This window comes from Lepisosteus platostomus, chromosome 4 (assembly GCF_059453375.1).
Source record: "Lepisosteus platostomus isolate fLepPlt1 chromosome 4, fLepPlt1.hap1, whole genome shotgun sequence".
In the NCBI taxonomy this organism is placed as follows: Eukaryota; Metazoa; Chordata; class Actinopteri; order Semionotiformes; family Lepisosteidae; genus Lepisosteus; species Lepisosteus platostomus.
In genome coordinates, this window is record NC_142614.1 from 15319751 (window position 1) to 15337683 (window position 17933).

Below are 17933 nucleotides of genomic sequence, written 5' to 3' on the forward strand. Positions count from 1 at the left end.
CAGCCTAACAGCTGGTGACTCTAACTGATGGGGGTGGAGGACGTTTATTGAATTATTTGATCATACTCTTTTAAAAAATGGTGATGGTAACTATTTGATACCAGCACAACAATTTAACAAATGCTCAAGTGCAAACCAAGTTCAAGATCACAAGAGAGGCAAAAGATCTAGCCATTACAAGGCACCCAATTTATACTCACAAATTGTGTGGGTATAACAAAAATAAATGGTGATTTTACATGCAAAAATTAACAGCAGAAAGACTAATACATTTATTAGTCAGTAGTTAAATTGATAGTTTTTGTATAATCCAGACTAAAGGTGATCAACAGGACAGCTGTTTATGAAATTCATGTCAAAATTATTTTATATGGTCTCTTCACACCAGAGCAGTACAGAGCACTGTAAAGAATTACAATCCAAGCAACACAATATGTACAAAAAAGATCAACATGGATAAAAGGCACATTCAGTTACAAAGGGCTCAGATGTAAACTCAGAAGAAGAAGAAGTGTCAGCCTGCCTGATGCCTAGCAGACTAGAATTTTGTAAAAGAGGTATCTTAACAGCATAAAGGCTCCAGCTCCATCTGGTTTTTGGGTACATCCAGAGAATATCAGAAAGGAATAAGTAGCTCCAAAAGGACCATGTTCATGAAGAGACTTAATATATTCAGCAACTGACACAGGCTTACAATAAAACATAAATAAATAGGAAAACATCTAGCTTTTCTTTTCACAGAACTATACTAAGCAACAAAGGAAATGCATCATTCTTTATGCATGTATATTTTTAGGAAACCAAAATAAGTAAGATTACTGATTCAATGTTTCTCCTAATATCTCAACATTGATCACACCCTGGGACCTTACTCACTGCCCTTTCTGTGGGCATTCCAGCAAGACAACACGGAATCATGCTGCGCCTTTGACAACGGCTTTCGTGTGAAACAGTTATGCCATGGAAACCCTACTAAGCCAATTGAACATTTGTGCAACTAACTTGGACAACATAATACCTACAGCAGGTCTCAGAGACCAGTGAACAGACACATGCTTGTCCAGACTTTACCAAAGAAAATGAAATCCCACAAAACAGCATCTGCAACAGGCCAAGCATGCACTGCACATCAACCGCTCACATTGCCTGCATCAGTGGCCATGCAAGTTACTAGCCTGTGGCTTTCAGAGCAGACTCCCAGATGATCGACCCCGTTGAGGATAAATTTTAAGCAGCACCTTCATCACATCAGATCAATCACATGTCAGAGATACAAACATATTGTAATTTTCCTGATAATAGCATTGTGAATGTTTGCAATTATAAGAAATGTGCAATTTGATGCTCAGTATACTGTACATGACTGAGAGCTACTAAAGAGTATGACATGAATCACACATATTATTTCCCACAGTAACCTTGCTCATGTTTAACAGAACCTATCATGTGCACAGCAGGAAAAGCATTAATTGGCTGCTGACAGGATGTCACAAACAGGCATTTTGAAACAGTTTACATTTCACAACCAACACCAGGTAACTACACAGAAACAACAGATTTGAAGCAGGTATATCTGTAAATGTTCTGTATTCTCAGTAGGTTTTGCAATCATTAGACAAGTCTACTTTCTATTTAAAAAATAAAATAAATTGCTTCATCTAATAAGGATATTGGGTCCTTGCGCTGAGAAATCTGATGTCCACATTCAAAGTGTTGTGTTGATTAAGAGCCGCGCAAGTCCATATTGGAAAATAGATCTTTCATCCCAGTAACCACAACTGCATCACTGTCATTAGATAATGGCAGAGAATCCAACGTTCATTCAAAAGGTAAAGATTAGTTAAAAGCAAAGTAATTACTTTTTTATCCCACTGTGATTGCTTCAAAAATATTTTGAAAAAAAAACAAATTAAGAAAAATTTCACTGTTCCCAAAAGGTCAAGGTAATATTAAGATGGGAATCACAATTTCCATGCATTCTTCATCATTAGAATGAAATAGACATCGCTATCAATGGATGCACTGACTCCAGAATAATAATTGAGAAATTCCTCCTTGGTTACCTGAACAGGAGAAAAAATGAAGGAAACTGCAGTTACAGAACTGACAAGTGAGAGGCCAGCACAGATTCTATAGCAAAACTACAAATAAGTAAAACTGAGCCATCCCTATATCCCTACATCACCATGACACATGTATTCAAAGACTAGACTTAAAATTGGAAAAACCAAACTTGGAAAGACTGCTCTCATACTCTGGGAACCATACCTGAGTATGTACTCTGAGTATAAATGCAAGGCAGCAATGCAGTTACAGTATAAATGCAAAGCAGAGATGAGATCAGCTGTCCTGCTCAGTAGGACCGAAGCTCATTACTGGTAACTCATACTATGATCTTACCATCACATCATGATGTAACTAAACACACTATAGGTCATTGCAACCATGATTTAACCATCTTACCATTGAGTGTATAACCATTAACTAATCATTGTACCATTGAGTGTTTAACAATGATTTAACCATCACACCACTGAGTGTTTAATCGTGATCTAACTATCGTACCACTGGGAATTGCAATCATGATCTAACCATCGCACCATTAAGTGTATAACCATGATCTAACGTCACACTAGAGAAAATGGGACACCACTGGTCTCATCAGAGCTGAGCTAGATCAATCAAATAACTTGTATCTGGTCTTTGAATACAGTTACAGTACAGTTTAAATTACAGATTAAATGTGAAATGTGAAAGGAGAGGGATACTTCTGGCCTGTTTTAAACGTCTCTAGGATTCAATTTCACTGGAACAAAAAGAAACCAGATTTTTACAAGTATTACAGTAGTCAGCAGCAGCCCAACACCAGCAGCAAAAGACTGCAGGAGAGTTGTGAAGTTCAGTGTTTTTGAATGGTACAGGCAGGAATAAATAGAAACAAGACGTTCTGTTTAGGTATATCAGTGCCACTGCATCAGTTCCTGAATTGCCATGCAGAAAAAAAAACTGCTAATAAAATATTGCAGGGGTTACTGGTGTGCAGACAGAAATGTATGCAACTAGCAAACAATTATTGGCCATTTTGAAAACTATGTTTTACAGACTACCAATGAATTTAAGTCAGAGATTCGTATAACATCTGTGTGTATGTCAACTCACTTTTCATGTGAGACATCTCACTTCTTAAAAGTTTCCAAAGAAGGAACAAAGCTATATTTAGATTTTCTCTGTACATAAGGCAGTGCACTAATACAACAGAACATTATCAAGGATTATAATGTTTAAGCAATCCTAACACCATGTCAACCCCTATTAAAGAGGGCACTCCTGAAAATGTTCTGGAATTCTAAGAGATGAGCAATACTGTGAAAGAAGAAGCCCAGAATTCAGTCATTAACACACCTTCAACAAGATGCTTTGCTCCAGGAAACTTAGAAACTCCAAATATTTACTTTTTTACACCACCATATTTTTTCATGCAGAGTTTAAAAGTAGGGGTGCAAAGGGACTCCCATGTACTTTAACAAATAAAGGTGCCCTGAAAGAATGGAAATTTCAAGACCCCATAGATGGCAAATTGATTCCTCAGCAGGCAATTGACTCCGAACAGACTTACACCAGGGATGAATTCCTACTAAGCACCAAAGTCACCTGCATGAAAGCAAGATTTCAAGCACCGACATTCTGTGTAAAATCCTGGCATGTGAGCAGAGCATGTTAGTACTATCAGCTTCTACAAAGAAAGTAAGAGGAGGAAAAGACACCATAACGTGTTTCTATACTGAAAAAAGAAAAGCCACTCTGCTGTGATAAAAAAGTGAAAAACTGTGAATCCCCAAGTTCCGGAGTGCCTGCATGCACATGGCTATAGGGAAGACTGGTTACCCTAAAGCGGGCATGCTGCTGGTTAGTTTAGCTTCCAGGCGCTCTTCATCATCACGATAAAGTAAACATCGCTGTCTATGGAGGCGCTGACACCTGCGTAGTAGTTCATGAACTCTTCTTGGGTGACCTGTTGCAGCAAATCAAAAACACAAAATAACAGAGCCGTCTGTGTGCGAAAACAAAACTTTCAGTGGCCTCTGCTTCAAACTTGTCTATGTGTCTGTCTGCCGTATTGGCATGTGCAAGAAAAATTCCTGATCACCTGAGAGGAAGGAAACTGAAAGTTTAGAATCAGCTCCACTGAAATTAAACACGCACAATACATTACAGTTCATTACTGTTCACTCTTAATACAGGCACAGTCCATCAACTGGCTATGCAGGATTGTTCTTGAGATAAAAAGTAATGTTAAGAAACAAAAATGGAATCCAGCTCCATTACATATTTTAATATGAATTAAAGGTAGATTTTAATTTGAACAGAAAAAAATATCTGGAGTTAACATTGCACCAGTCCTGTGGAAATAAAGAGAGTAAATAAAGTGTTTAAGATGAGACATTTTTTAATTTAAATAATTTTAGAAAAGTTTTACACTGTTGTGGAGGGGGTGTTCTTTAGTGTGTCTGATCTGTTAAAATCTGTGGGTACCATAAGATTTGATAATGTAGGACACCCCACAAAAATACATTGCTTCTTCTTCGGCATGCATCCATCAGTGAGCACAATTTGTAGTGCCAACACTCTGACACTTTAGATTTTTTTGTGAATTACCCTCATTTAAAGTGTACTTCATGTAGTTTGGTGATCTTTTGGGAAATAAAATCTATTTTTAAGCCCCACGTCTTCTTGTGAACAAAGGCAGGGGTGTGACAGAAAAAAATACAGGGGGGTTTGACACATCTGTCCTTCGCTGACTCAGAACAAGGGGAAGTGGTAACAGTCTGGGGTGAGCATCATGGTATAAAGTCCTGCAACCTTGTGGTGTTAAAGTGGTGTTAAAATTGCCTCTAACGTGAAAACCCCCCTTAAATAATACAAAATTGAATTAACTGCATTGAACAACACTGAATGATATTCAGACTGGACCTCCTCAGTTCACTTACAGCAGCATTTGTGTTACACAAAACAGGACACCTAAAACAAACAGAGTAAAATACCTTTTGCTAGACTGAAGGATACACAACGGTTTATAAACATTTAGATGATGACATAAAGAGAGAGATGGCTGCAGTCATTGGCCATGCATAGTTATTGGAGCTTCTGAATGTTGAAACAGTTGTGCAAAGTGCTTTGCAGAATACAAAATGTTACACCTCAAAGAAAAAGTGCTGCCGCCTCTTGTTATTTCATTATTACTAATCTGAGCAGGATATGGAATCTGTACGTCCCTTTTGGGCCTATGCACAAAATCACTTACTTCCAAATGAAATGCCATTTTAGGTTTTAAGAAAAGTAAAAAATGAAGTCCTAATGACTTCTGATGACTTAATGACTCATTACTCTTTTGACTCTTTTTTGACTTCTGATGACAAAAAAGTAAATCTTATAGTACTATTATATGACCACTTACATGATACTTTCAACCTCACTTCTGTTAAGAAACGGGTACAAACTTGGCGTGGAAATAAAATGTTTTGTAAATACAGTACAAACTTCCTGTGTGTTAGAAATACATCACTCCTACATCAAAAACATCACACACCTGACCGTCTTTATCGTAGGGCGAGTCAAAGTTATCCAGGAATTTTCTGAAAACCTGCTCCTCCGTCCACTCTCCATTCTGATACTTGGGATGGTGCTTTGCATTATAAACTCCCTTGAGGTCCTCAATGGTTATCACTCCATCACCAGTCCTGTCCAGTTTCCGAAAGGCTTGCATGATAACCTCTTTTCTTGCATTGGACATGGACGGCTAGCATACATGAAGACAAAAGGATGAAAACCATTACATTCAAAAGATTAAAATGGGTGCAATATTTTATATTTCCAGAAAGAATAAAAAAACTGATGGTAACTGATTGAAAAAAACATATGCAACACAACAACTTAAAACAGGGATTGTTTTAAATAAGAGTTAATGGTTACATTAGACAACACGCTGCATTTATGCTTTGCTCAAACAGCACAATAATGGGCTGTGTTTGATTTTTTTGTTTTACTTTTTTGAAAAAAAAAAGAGAATTCACAAATACGGGTGTAGATTCTTGAAAGAAACCCTAATTTTCTCAACAGGATAACATTAATTTCTATTGTGGTGTTACAGGAGCGACAATTACTTGCAGAGCTTTGGGTTTTTTCTCCCAGCATTCACCAGGACTGGATGAAACATCTACCTTCATGTCCATCTGTTTATTCTGGCCAATGAGCAAGGAGCAAAACCTTGTCCTTTCTATTACAGTAAAATTTAGGCTCTCAAAATACATTTTGAAGGATAAGAAAAAAAATGCAATCTGAATCACATCATTAACACAACTGTGCATGGGATATTCCACAGTGCAACTCCATTTAATATAACGCTGCTTACGAGATCCAGTGTCTTTTTTAATGTGACTTTCCATAACATTAAAAAATAAGTTTTGCTCACAGTCCACCATGTGAAAAAAACCAAGAACTACAGTATGGCTCAGAAAGAAGGTTTTACAGTTCTGTAGACTAAATGCTTTGGAGATACTGAATCTTATATTCATTGAATCGTTGTCAATTCAATCAACTCTCACAAATAAAAAGGAAAGTCAAAACCAACAAATGAAGACAAAAGTAAAATAAAAACATATTTTCCTAGATGCAAACGTAGTGATATATCAATCAGAGACTGTAAATGCTGACAATTTCAAAACTTGCTTGAAGACAGCTTTTCACTAAAGCTCTTAATGTGTAATTTAGTTTTGTACAGCACTTGTTGAAAGGCACTCAGAAATATATTACTTTAGCATCAGAATAAATTAGTAATTTCTTTATCTGTGTTCATCTTGTGCTGCCAGCAGGGTGTTCAGTTCACTCCCCAGGAGGCAGGGCGACAGGGGACGACAGGGAGGGACTCCGACAAGGAACCCCCACATGTGAAGTGCGTGCTTTGTAAGTGTCAAGGCGGAACACACCAGCAGACAGATCACAGTGCTGCCAGACTGATAAACTGAGAGACGTATATGAAGGCTGGGCGACTAACACACATCTACTATTAGAAATGAACTCAATTAAAAACGTAAAAAATGTTACCCTGAATGAAATATATTTACTACAAAAAAAAACAATTGTGAAAAAAATAAACCGAATTTTTTGTGAAATAATAATAATAATATGCCAAAATCAAACTTCATTAAGACAATACAATGAAGTACAGTGATCTGGTTAGCACAGGACCGTTGTGTTCTGGGATCTCTCCTTCTTGTGGTGCTATCTGCTGTAAATTCGCATGGCCTGTTTTAAGCCTACATTTCTCCCCAGGACAGTCTGGGACTAAGGCTGTGAAAAAGAAGAAGAAGAAGAAGATTTCTCCTCCTCTCTGTATGTCGCTCCGGATGTCTCACAGCAAGGTTCTGTCTCAGGATCGGTCAGTCTAGTGTTTCTCCCTTTGTACCGTACTAATCTTCTGAAAATGACACAAACGGGTGGCTCTGCAAAGTGGGACATTCTTCTCATAAACAGAGTGGTCTCAGTTACGAAAAGTACAGATATGACACTCAGAGAAAACAGAAGTAATTTGACTTGAAAAAGCAGCTTTAACCACACAATGTAATTCAGCTGACTTATAAAACTTATCGGAACATTGAGTGGTTAAGTAACACAAGCTGGTTTCAATTCTCCACAAGCACACTTGACATTAGCAGAATGAGAAAGTACTGAGAAATTTCCTTTTTTGACTGAATTCCACATTGCTAGGCTTTCAAGAGCAAATAAATCACAAGCAGCATACTTGCAAAAACTTGAACTGATGAAATACTGCATATTTAGAAGAGAGATATGGATCAGTTACCCTTAACGTAACAAGGAATTCATCAAAGTCGATTGTTCCACTTCCATCTTTGTCAAAAATCTGGAAAAGCTTTATGACCTCCTCCTTCTCCATTAGTACTCCATAATCATTCAGGCCTTTCATAAACTCTTTCATATCAAGAGTTTTGTTGTTGTCGTCATCCATGATCTTGAAGGTCCTGAAATAACAGTTACTCCAGTATTATCACATTCGATACTTGTGTAAAAAATGTTTGAAATTCTGAAACAGAACCATGGTATAGTTCGTTTAGTGAATGTGGAAAATGTACAGTAGGATAAGTGCTATTGTTTTTCCACTCGTTTAATTGATTACAATTTAGTGGAAGTAAAAGGTTGGTGCATCTTGCCAAGAAAATGTCTAAAAAGTAGAAATGCTGTACATAAGATTTGAGCACACAATGAGCCCTTTGTCTCATCCATTGTATTCTTAGTACTGTAAGGTGGCCAAAACAAACATGACAGAGTAGGAAAAGAAATGTGAAACTGCACTTAATATGGCTAATCAAATACACTTAGTGAATTTTAAAATGTAAGAGGAAGATTAAAGGGGAAGAATCAGGATAAATTTGATATGATGTAAATCTTCAACACAGCTCACCACGTTACAGACAGGTACTAGGCTTGATACTTGTACTATACTTTATACTGTGACCTGAAATACTGTATGTAAAGGCAAATCACCAAGTAATGCAACAAAACCTCACAGAGGGTGACATCTAGTGGTGTGTTACAACTACACCTCAGGTACAGGAGTAAGGCGTCCTACTGTATAACAACTGCATTAGAGCTGATCTAACTTTACTTTCTCAGAATTTCTGTATGTAGGCACAAAGAAAAACCCATCTTTTGGGGCATCTCCTGCAAGTAGGTGCAGGAGAAGGCCCTGTCACCCATAGTATGTAGAGGGGCTTGTGGGACGAAAGGCGACAAGAATTAGATGAACGAAGGGTAATAGGTGGGGAGTAGGATGAAAGTAGCTCAGACAGGTAATGAGGTGACAAGCCATGAAGAGCCTTACATTATGAGGATTTTGAAGTCGAAGCCAGTGCAAGGACTCCAGTATCGAGCCCTGAGCAACACCAGATGTAAAGAGTCCAACTTCAGAACTGAAACTCCCAGATACACCCAAGTGAATCGGCGATCAGGTAAGACTCGACCATTTAAGAGGCAGAAATTCCCAACAAAGTCTCAAGATAACAAAGTAAAATGTCATGGTTAACAGTGTCAAAAGCAGCACTGGGATCAAGGAGAATAAGGATAGAAAGAGAACCAGAATCAGAAGCCATAAGTAGATCGTTAGTGACTTTAACCAAGGCAGTGTCTGTGCTGTGTAGCAGATTGGAAGGATTCAAAGAGATTATTTGTAATAAGAAGGTTATTTTACAGACTTTTAACAGCATGTTCCAAATTTTTTTGCAATAAACAATAGTTAGATAAAGGGAGAAAATTGTTTAGGTTGTTCAGAGCCGGATTTGGGCTTTTTTGACACAGGGGTAACTGCAGCTGTTCTAAAAGCCATTGGTACCACACCAGTGCTCATGGACTCATTTGTTATGCTAAGGACAACAGAGCAGAGAGTAGAGAAACAGGACTTAAATAAAGCTCAGGGAATAGGATCTAATAGACAGGTGGTGGATTTCATACTGTATGTGATACAATACTAGGGCAAGCAGCAACGAGTAGAGAGAAGCTAGAGAAAGGGGAACCAGCAAAATTAGGCAGGGAGGAGGAGTGATGGTAACATGTGCTGTAGAGGGAATGTGATGAGGGATAGAGCTCTAAAGACAATTGCCTTTTTTTAACATCAGCATCCGTTCTGTTTAACATCAGCATAGTCTTGGAATCTCCTTCTCCAGTACAGTTTCTCTGCAAAAAGCACAGATCCCCTGCAGTGTTTCCCAGGTGGGTTTACCAATACTAACTTTCTGTGTTTTCTTTCTTTCCAAGCACATCGATATTTATCATAAAAAATAGTTTGACTTGCAAACCCAAGACATAATGTAAATGCAAATACAGGTCTCAGGAAATGTTCAAATAAGTGACTGTATGCAGTATATATCGGGACATGTAGTTACAGTGGTTAGCACTGCTGCCTCACAGTGCTGGGGCCCTGGGCTCAATTCCTGGATTGCTATCTGTATGGAGTTTGCATGCTCTTGCCATGCTCATGTGGATTTCCTCTGGATGCACTGGTTTCTTCCCACAGTCTAAAGACTTGTTAGTAGGATTACCAGCTTCTGGGAAAATTGGCCCTGGTGTGAGTGTGTGCGTTTGTGTCTGTGTGTGCCCTGCAATGGACCAATGTCCTGTCCAGGATGTAACCCGCCTTGTGCCCATTGCTTGCCAGGTTAGGCTCTGGCTCCCCTGCCACCCTGTGCTGGACAAAGCAGTTAGAAAATGGATGGATGGACTGTATTTATATACAGTGAAAAATATTAGGACAGTGAAATGAAATTGATCATTTTTGCTGTGTACTTTTTATGTCATAAACAACTCTCTAGTCTTCATCTTGGTTTATTCTTTCTAACTCAGAGGTAGACACAAAAAGTAAATTCCAAAGGCTGGAATGAAGGCTATACACTCAATGCTCATGGAACACCCGAGCAGAAGCACCATACTAACACTCACCAGAAATGGAGGGATCCAACACAACAAATAACACTGTTCTAACACGGCTAAGCATGTATGCAAAATGATTCCCAGAAACAAAAGCTGAAATTCTATACATTTGACTCATATTAAAGTGTTGATCCGAAATACAGATTTCATTAGTACACACCAGAAATGACACATTTCCCTTCACTGTCCCAGTACATGTGCTTTTCTCTGTTTGACAGCGCTGGAAGGGTTCTGGTCCCAACCAGGCCACACTTACAGTACCTGCCCAGTCCTTTGATGCCCGCAGAGCCCCGTGACAAACATTGGAGCCGCAGCCTCTCAACAGGGTCTGTGCATTTCGACAGCTGCTTTTTGGCATTCAGTGACATTTCCCGGTCATGCCTTGCAGTCCCAGACATTTTTCCCTGACTCTGGAATATAAGAACAGCGGTTTGATCATTTTAGTGTGCTCAAAAACATAAAGACCCTTAAAAAATAAACTGTCAAGCATCGGGCCAGGTTAATTTTTCTTTCTGACATTAACAAACAATGTTATTATTCCTCTTTTAGAGGTCAAACTCCATCGCCCTCACTGCCTTTCCAATACTGACTTTCACAGCTCCCTTTCATCACGCACAACAGGACCGCCAGAGGAATGAGACCCACAAGGAGCCATCAACATGCGCTCGCAGGCTCGAGTCAGCTACATACTGTATGATCAGCACAAAAAATCTCCCAAGGAGATGTGTAACACATCACCAGTACTCAATAAAGGGCACCAACCTCATTGTGCGTCTTGGCACACGGCCAACGTTCATGTTTATAATGTTTGGTCAACAGATAAAGGTTCTATTAAAAGTCACCATTTTGTGAATGAGGCCCTGGAAATGTATCAATGTTCAAATCTGATTTCATCTGAGCAAAGGAAAGTCTAGTCTACTGTCCTCCTTGAAGTCACCTTGAATTCTCTTCAAAGTTAGAAGCAGGAAATCCTGATAAGACATCTATTTTGGTACCTTGTTCAGTCTGTCTGTGTTTGTGGGGGGGGGGGGGCAGGTTAAAGTAAATAATTAGCAAAAGCCACTTACTGAAATTACTTACTTGTAGGTCAATAGGTAAACCTCACATAAAATGCAATCGATTCCAAGTTAAAAAAAATAGAAACTCTAGGGTACTACTCCATCAAGCTGAAACACGTCTCTAAGCACAACCCCATTCTCCCAGCATGTTTAAATGAGCTACAACAGTCGGTCACTCCAAAGGGGAATAACCCTATTGCACACAGCACTTAGCTTGCTGCAACTCCACAGGTCTCCTAATCAGCATCAACCTGCTTTTTGCAGCTTGTAGCTGCAAACAAATACAATGCTTCTAGTGTGCATTTTCCCTAACACAAAGGGAAGCTATCCTGACTGCTCCAGAGCCTGGCATTCCTGCAATGCCTTTAAACAAGATGTTATGGAGCACGTGGTGTTTCCAAACCGGAAATAATTAACACCCATCTCTCATTATTTAAGTGTAGACAGCCCTGGATGTTTTCACTGAAATACCCAGGTAAAAGCTGGTTAATTGTAGGGAGGCAATGATGGAACTACAGGAAAAGCTTGTTAAATTACAAGAGTGTTACGATAAAGCATGATACACACATGATAACATAGTGAAGCAAATGTGTGGGAAACCATTGGTAAACTGCCGAAACGACAATTGTTTGCATCTATACAGTATCCAGAAACATCGCATAGCGCTTTACATATTGGAGGAGATCCCCGTCATCCACCACTGAAGTGCGGTGCCCATTGTACACCAGCAGTCCCACTACACAGCAGATCAGAGAGTGAAGGAGAATTTACTCCACCGATCGGGTTAAGGCTGGAAGTTTAGGGAGACATCCAGATTATACCAGGGGTAAATGTACATGAATATTTACCACATTAAGCTTTCACAATGGAGACATCGTTGCCACATGCTATATGTACCTGTACCTGGACAGGACAATCACTGCTGAGGTTCAACTCAAAAGGTCTTAAAAGTACTACTGTATGACAGAGGCTGTAGACAGGCATCATGGTCAATGGCAACACAGACTGCCACTGCTTTAATGGAGAATCCTTAACAGGTCTAAGATACAGAGGCAACAGCTGTGTCAGTTCAGAGTTGCTATTGGTGCTGATTTGACTTCAAAAGTTGATGACGCACACTTATAGGGCACAGCTGTTGAACCAACATTTTGAGAGTGTAAATATTACCCCTATAGACAACCAGTAAGATTATAAACCCAAGATCTGTTAAGAACTGATTTAAAATGCAATCCATGTGGCAAGTTCAATCATTTCAGAATCTGAATTAAATTTAACAGGCAGCACAGTGGCGCAGTGGTTAGCAATGCTGCCATACACTGGGGCCCTGGGTTCAATTTGAGGGGTGCTGTCTGTGTGGAGTTTGCATGTTCTCCCCATGTTCACATGGGTGCTCATGTTTCCCTCCCACAGCAAAAAAATATACTGATAAGTTAGCTGGCTTCTGGGAAAATTGGCCCTGGTGTGAGTGTGTGCGTGTCTATGTAGGTCTCTGTCTGCCCTGTGACCCACCCAGTGTGCATCCTGCCTTGCACCTGTTGCTTGCCAGGATAGGCCCCAGCTCCCCTGTGATTCTGTGCTGGACAAAGTGCTTAGAACATGTGTGGATGATGGATGAAGCTTATCTGAAAGAGAAGTCTATTATGTCTGATACTAAAAAACATTTTTAAAAATCAAACATAAATGCTAGAAATAAGCAAACTGATTTGTCAGGTCCGTCTTAAAATTCGTCTTTAATTTGTAACATTTTAATGAGTTATTAGCAAGATGTTCTTAAAGCCACTTTGAACGGTTATCATCTTTCAAGGCAAAGGTGTTTATGGGGTTGATAAATATATATATATAAGCTTTAGCATAGACTACAACTTCAGGAAAATCCAGAGGGAATCTAGACTAAAATCAGGACGGTTACAGAAGTTATAATAAGTCGATGGAAGTTATAATAAATCGAAGGTAGTGTGCAACTGGTAGGTAACAAGATTACATATTCGTAACTGAAGCTGACCAGGCAGCCTGAGGTTTCATTGTAGGGAAACGATAAGCACAGTCCAGACATCGATTGCAAACACATGCGACCACGTTCAGGATGTTGTGTCCAGCTTCAGTCGGTCACATACGAAAATAACATCTCAGCATAAACCCAAACTACTGTTGATTTATTCTACTTTGGTTTCAAAGGCATTGGCGACCAGTTGACCATCCTAACCCCTCCCCTCCCCCCAACCATTTTGTTTCTAGATTACACAAAATCGAAATTTGTAGAATAATTCTGCTGAGCTTCATTCAAATATTAATGTCCTTGATATTCTGGAGCACGTTCAAATATCTTGAACTTTCGGCCAATAATGTAAGAAAGGTGTGTGTGCGCGTTTACGCAAATATATTTGAAAAAACAAATATAACCAAAAAAGTCATATTAAGACGTCGTACAGGAAACACCATAATTTCTCTGTTGGCTTCCTCATACAATCGCTCGCAGCACTGAGCTGAGCTAATTTAAAACAAATACTTGATAGCACACTCTTGATAGAAAAAGGCCTCTCTATCTTCCAGAGATTTCGCTGTCTGAGATAAGCATAAAGAAAATGCATTTTTAAAATGCGTTTAATCATCTTACCCACCGCTAGTTACTCTCTGCACGTTGCACCCCAGGTAGGAACAGCAGTACAGCACACAGGCTGCCTTCTCCACAGCCCCGCCCCTAGCCAACTTCGGTCTCCATGGAAACATACACAAAGATGGCCCTCCTTCTTGTTATTGGTGCTTGTCCCTGTCAGTGAAACAAGGAAGCCGCCGCCGCCGCCACAGTTTACAACCAGACAACCAGTACGTCGCTGTTTGTTGTTATGGAAACGCGTGAGGAGGAAGAGAGGTGTTAAGGTGTTAAGGTTTTGTAACTAAGCTGGCAATGCAGAAAGTTCTCGTCAGTGCTTTTTATTTTTTCGTTTTTTAAGCTGTTACTGAACATCAAAAACAACAACAGATGTAATTACAAATCTGAAAAACATGTTAAAGTTCAACAATAAGTTCATTTTTGCATACTTCATGATTATTAATAACGCACTGATAATAAATAAAAAAATGTTTTTCTATAATACATCTTGCAAAGTATAACATAAAGTAACATAAAACTCCTTAAATCTAACATTTACATTTAAATGCTTAAAGAAAAGGTTTTGCAAGTCTATCCTACAACTTTGTAGTTCACCACAGCGTGTCATTTAATGTGAGGGTCCCCTGACGCAATAACCCACATGTTATATTTTTGTGTGTGTGGCTTTTAATCAGGAATCAGTGTGTCATCAGCAGCAGCAGCATCGCAAAGACTGGATGCATTCAGCGACAGTGCTCAGACCCTGTATTACAGTGGTCTGGCTTTGCCACACACCCGGTTAACGCGAACGGGTCGCCTTCTGCCCTGAGAGGTATTTCAGGTGTGATGGGTAATGGCTCCGCACATGGCTCCTTGTCTGGTCAAGAACCAGCCCTCCCCAAAACGCACACATCACATCGCAGAGAGCCTGTTAAATAGTGAGTCAGAACTGCAACACTAATAAAGTCCATCCATATTCTAATCGCTTTACCTAGAACAGGGTACCACCACTTATACCACCAAGCAACAGGTGTAAGGTAGGATACACCCTGGATGGGGTACCAGTGTCGATTTTTCCTGAAACCAGTTCACCTACCAGTATGTCATTGGACTGTGGAAAGAAACCCATGCGAACAGGTGAAGAGCATACAAACACTTTGTCCAATAATATATTTGTACTGTAAATGTCTGCAAAGTTTGCGGTCATTGTACCAGCTTCGGCCACCAATTCATTAGTTTTGGCCATAGTAATTCAAAGGTGAAGGTCATGCTGATAAAGCTCTTTGAATTTGAAATTTGAAAGGTTGCTCTCCAGAATAATAAAAAAGATTATTGTTCAATTGCAGCACATATTTTGCTGCTGGCTTTGTCCTTTAGGCGACTCTCCAAAACCAAGACCAGGCTTTAGCACAATACAAATAAGAGAATGAGAAGTAAACCATATCATACACAATAATTAATAGTATAGTAACAAAAGGGTTTCATCAGAACGGTGTTCTATTCTAGTTAACTAAAATCGTTTAGTTTTATCCATCTATTGTCAAAGAGACTTTTGTTCCTGGTAGGGGGTCAAAATAGCCTGAAGAACATGGTGCAAAGTGGGACTACACCCTAGATTGGATGAACACCACACCCACAAGAACACAGGAACATAAACATATTTACTCAGAGGCACCAATCAAGCAAGTAAGGTGGCCTGTCTGTGAAAGATGGGAGGGAATCTAAGCACTTGAAATAAAAACCATATGGAGAACTCCACACAGAATTAAAGCCCAGGAACCACAAGCTATGAGGCTGCAGCTCCAACCACCTGAGTGGTGCATGACTTCACAGACACCTGGGCTTATCTCCTCTACTCCAGCAAGGCAATGTGTTTTTCCTTTCTCTAGCACCCGCCCAGAACGTTTTTTTTTTTCATTGTCTTGCCAGCACCTGCCCGACGTCCTCCACGGAGCTGCAGGGAGAACTGCATCATGAAGTTCTACAGCTGGAATCCTTCCACCCGTTTCCTAAGCCCTTCATTCAATTCACAGTCGTGGGGGAGCTGGAGCCTATACTGGCAAGCAACAGGCTCAAGGCAGTGGACGCCCTGGACAGGATGTCAGTCACACAACACACACACACACACACACACACACACACACACACACACACACACACACACACACACACACACACACACACACACACACACACACACACACACAAACGCCAGGGCCATTTTTCCCGGCAGCCAATTAATCTCCTAGCATGTCTTTGGACTGTGGGAGGGAGCCGGAACACTTGAAGCAAACACGTGAACACGGTAAGTTCATGGAAACATCCAAGAACAAATCGATTCCATGCAGATAGCACCCCGGGGCTAGAATTGAACCCAGGGCCCCAGCACTGCAACACAGCAGTGCTAATCACATCAGCACGCTGCCACCCCAGACTTTTTGCCCCAAAGATTCAGAAGATGGAGAGTCAGTTCTACATTGCAAAAGCTCGCACGGCCAGCTGGCAGAATTGGACATTAATCACAACAACATTGTTAATCGTTTGCACTCATTTCGTAGTTCCTGTTTGGGCACTTTAGAGTCCAGAGGGCACTTATCCAGCCAGGATTTCAGCAAAGCCAACAACTGCACAGAGATTAGCATGGGTCACTTGTGAGTCTCTGTCTTGCACACAGCTGGTAGTCAAGAGACAGATTCTACTACAAAAATAAAATATTCATCTTATAGTGTTATATGAAGGCCTTCTTATCTTCCTTCCTTACAAACAGTTTAATTATCTGTAGATCTTTCCTTATTTCCAGTCAACAAGTGAGTAATTATTAGGATATTACAACCAATTAAATTAAGAGATAATGATGACAAAAAAACTCTTCTACTGTTGGCTGCCTATAAATGTGCTTCTCTCTGAGATTAGTACAGTATTTCAGGTATGGAATGCTTCAGCTGTGAGATTTGGCAGTGTTGCAGCTGTAGGTGCTTGGTTGAATGACTGTTTAATCAAAGCTATTACTAAGCTTCTTTACCTCATGAGGATTGTCTTGTAACACTGAAAAATAGTGCATTTTACACTCACATATCATTGCCCTGCCATTTACAACAAAAAAGGCTTTGGCTTTGCGTTCCTATGAAAATGCAGCATCTTCTCAGCTAGTGAAAAATATAAAATATATGGAGGAAAAGGGCACTGTATCCAATGAGGACAATCAACTCAAGCAACGCAAAATCGGAATAAGTACGTTCTTTAAAGAAGTGTAAAATTCTCCAGTTTAATAGGACTAAAAAGGTAAAATATGAATAAAGGTAATGATACTTCACTGGTCCGTGGTTTGAATTAGCTGAGCTTGGTTGTAGAAAAGCCCAACATCTGTCCATCATCAGAAAGCTATATCGCCTGGTAAGGTACAGGGCACTCAGCAAGATGGGACTAGACCCAGGATGAGACAACGGTCACCAAGACACACGCACAGGCACTGTTGAAGAGACACGTCAACATAGCTGGCACCTCTTTTGGAGGAAAGCCTGCAGAAAACCCAAGCAAGCGTGGATAGAATATGCAGGCACCCTGACCCAGAACTGAACACAGCAGCCATGAAGATGATCTTGTGAGCCAGCAGCCTGTAAAGTGAAAGAAACATGATATAAACATGTTTTTTCTGGGGTTACCTTTAAGGTAATCTTAACAATACATTCACACTTTTTTGACTTTTTTCTTTTTTTTCCCATTCAAGTAACTGCAGTGAGGCGGTGTCATGTTACCTAATTTTATCTTCCCGATCTTTCAGGATTTCC

At 39.9% G+C, this 17933-nt stretch overlaps 1 protein-coding gene and 1 long non-coding RNA gene across 5 annotated transcripts; one reads left to right on the plus strand and one right to left on the minus strand.

The window, feature by feature from the left end:
• Nucleotides 1-349: 349 nt before the first annotated feature.
• On the minus strand, nucleotides 350-17922 carry capslb (calcyphosine-like b). Of its 4 annotated transcripts, none has more exons than XM_088628679.1 (6): nucleotides 17901-17922; nucleotides 10759-10907; nucleotides 7859-8036; nucleotides 5588-5797; nucleotides 3886-4012; nucleotides 350-2063 (listed from the first exon to the last, which is right to left on the minus strand). In XM_088628679.1, the coding sequence occupies exons 2-5, from the start codon at nucleotides 10893-10895 to the stop codon at nucleotides 3908-3910; spliced, it is 630 nt and encodes a 209-aa protein (XP_088484805.1). In that variant the 5' UTR covers nucleotides 10896-10907; nucleotides 17901-17922; the 3' UTR covers nucleotides 350-2063; nucleotides 3886-3907. The 4 variants fall into 4 exon arrangements, with proteins under 4 accessions (XP_088484805.1, XP_088484804.1, XP_088484803.1 ...); XM_088628678.1 differs by lacking the exon at nucleotides 17901-17922 and adding an exon at nucleotides 14170-14460; XM_088628677.1 differs by lacking the exon at nucleotides 17901-17922 and adding an exon at nucleotides 14174-14459.
• LOC148672774 (uncharacterized) lies at nucleotides 14356-16190 on the plus strand. The gene is made up of 3 exons (XR_015935873.1): nucleotides 14356-14432; nucleotides 14848-14986; nucleotides 16075-16190. It is a non-coding gene; the product is annotated as an uncharacterized LOC148672774 (long non-coding RNA).
• Nucleotides 17923-17933: the final 11 nt, after the last annotated feature.

What these genes read in the sequence shown, in the direction of transcription:
- capslb (XM_088628679.1), bottom strand. Translation starts at nt 10,895, where the DNA reads ATGTCTGGGACTGCAAGGCATGACCGGGAAATGTCACTGAATGCCAAA. An exon ending in GGCATCAAAGGACTGGGCAG is followed by an intron (nt 8,037 to 10,758) that starts GTACTGTAAGTG and finishes CTGTTATTTCAG; the next exon opens with GACCTTCAAGATCATGGATG. An exon ending in AATTCCTTGTTACGTTAAGG is followed by an intron (nt 5,798 to 7,858) that starts GTAACTGATCCA and finishes CATGTATGCTAG; the next exon opens with CCGTCCATGTCCAATGCAAG.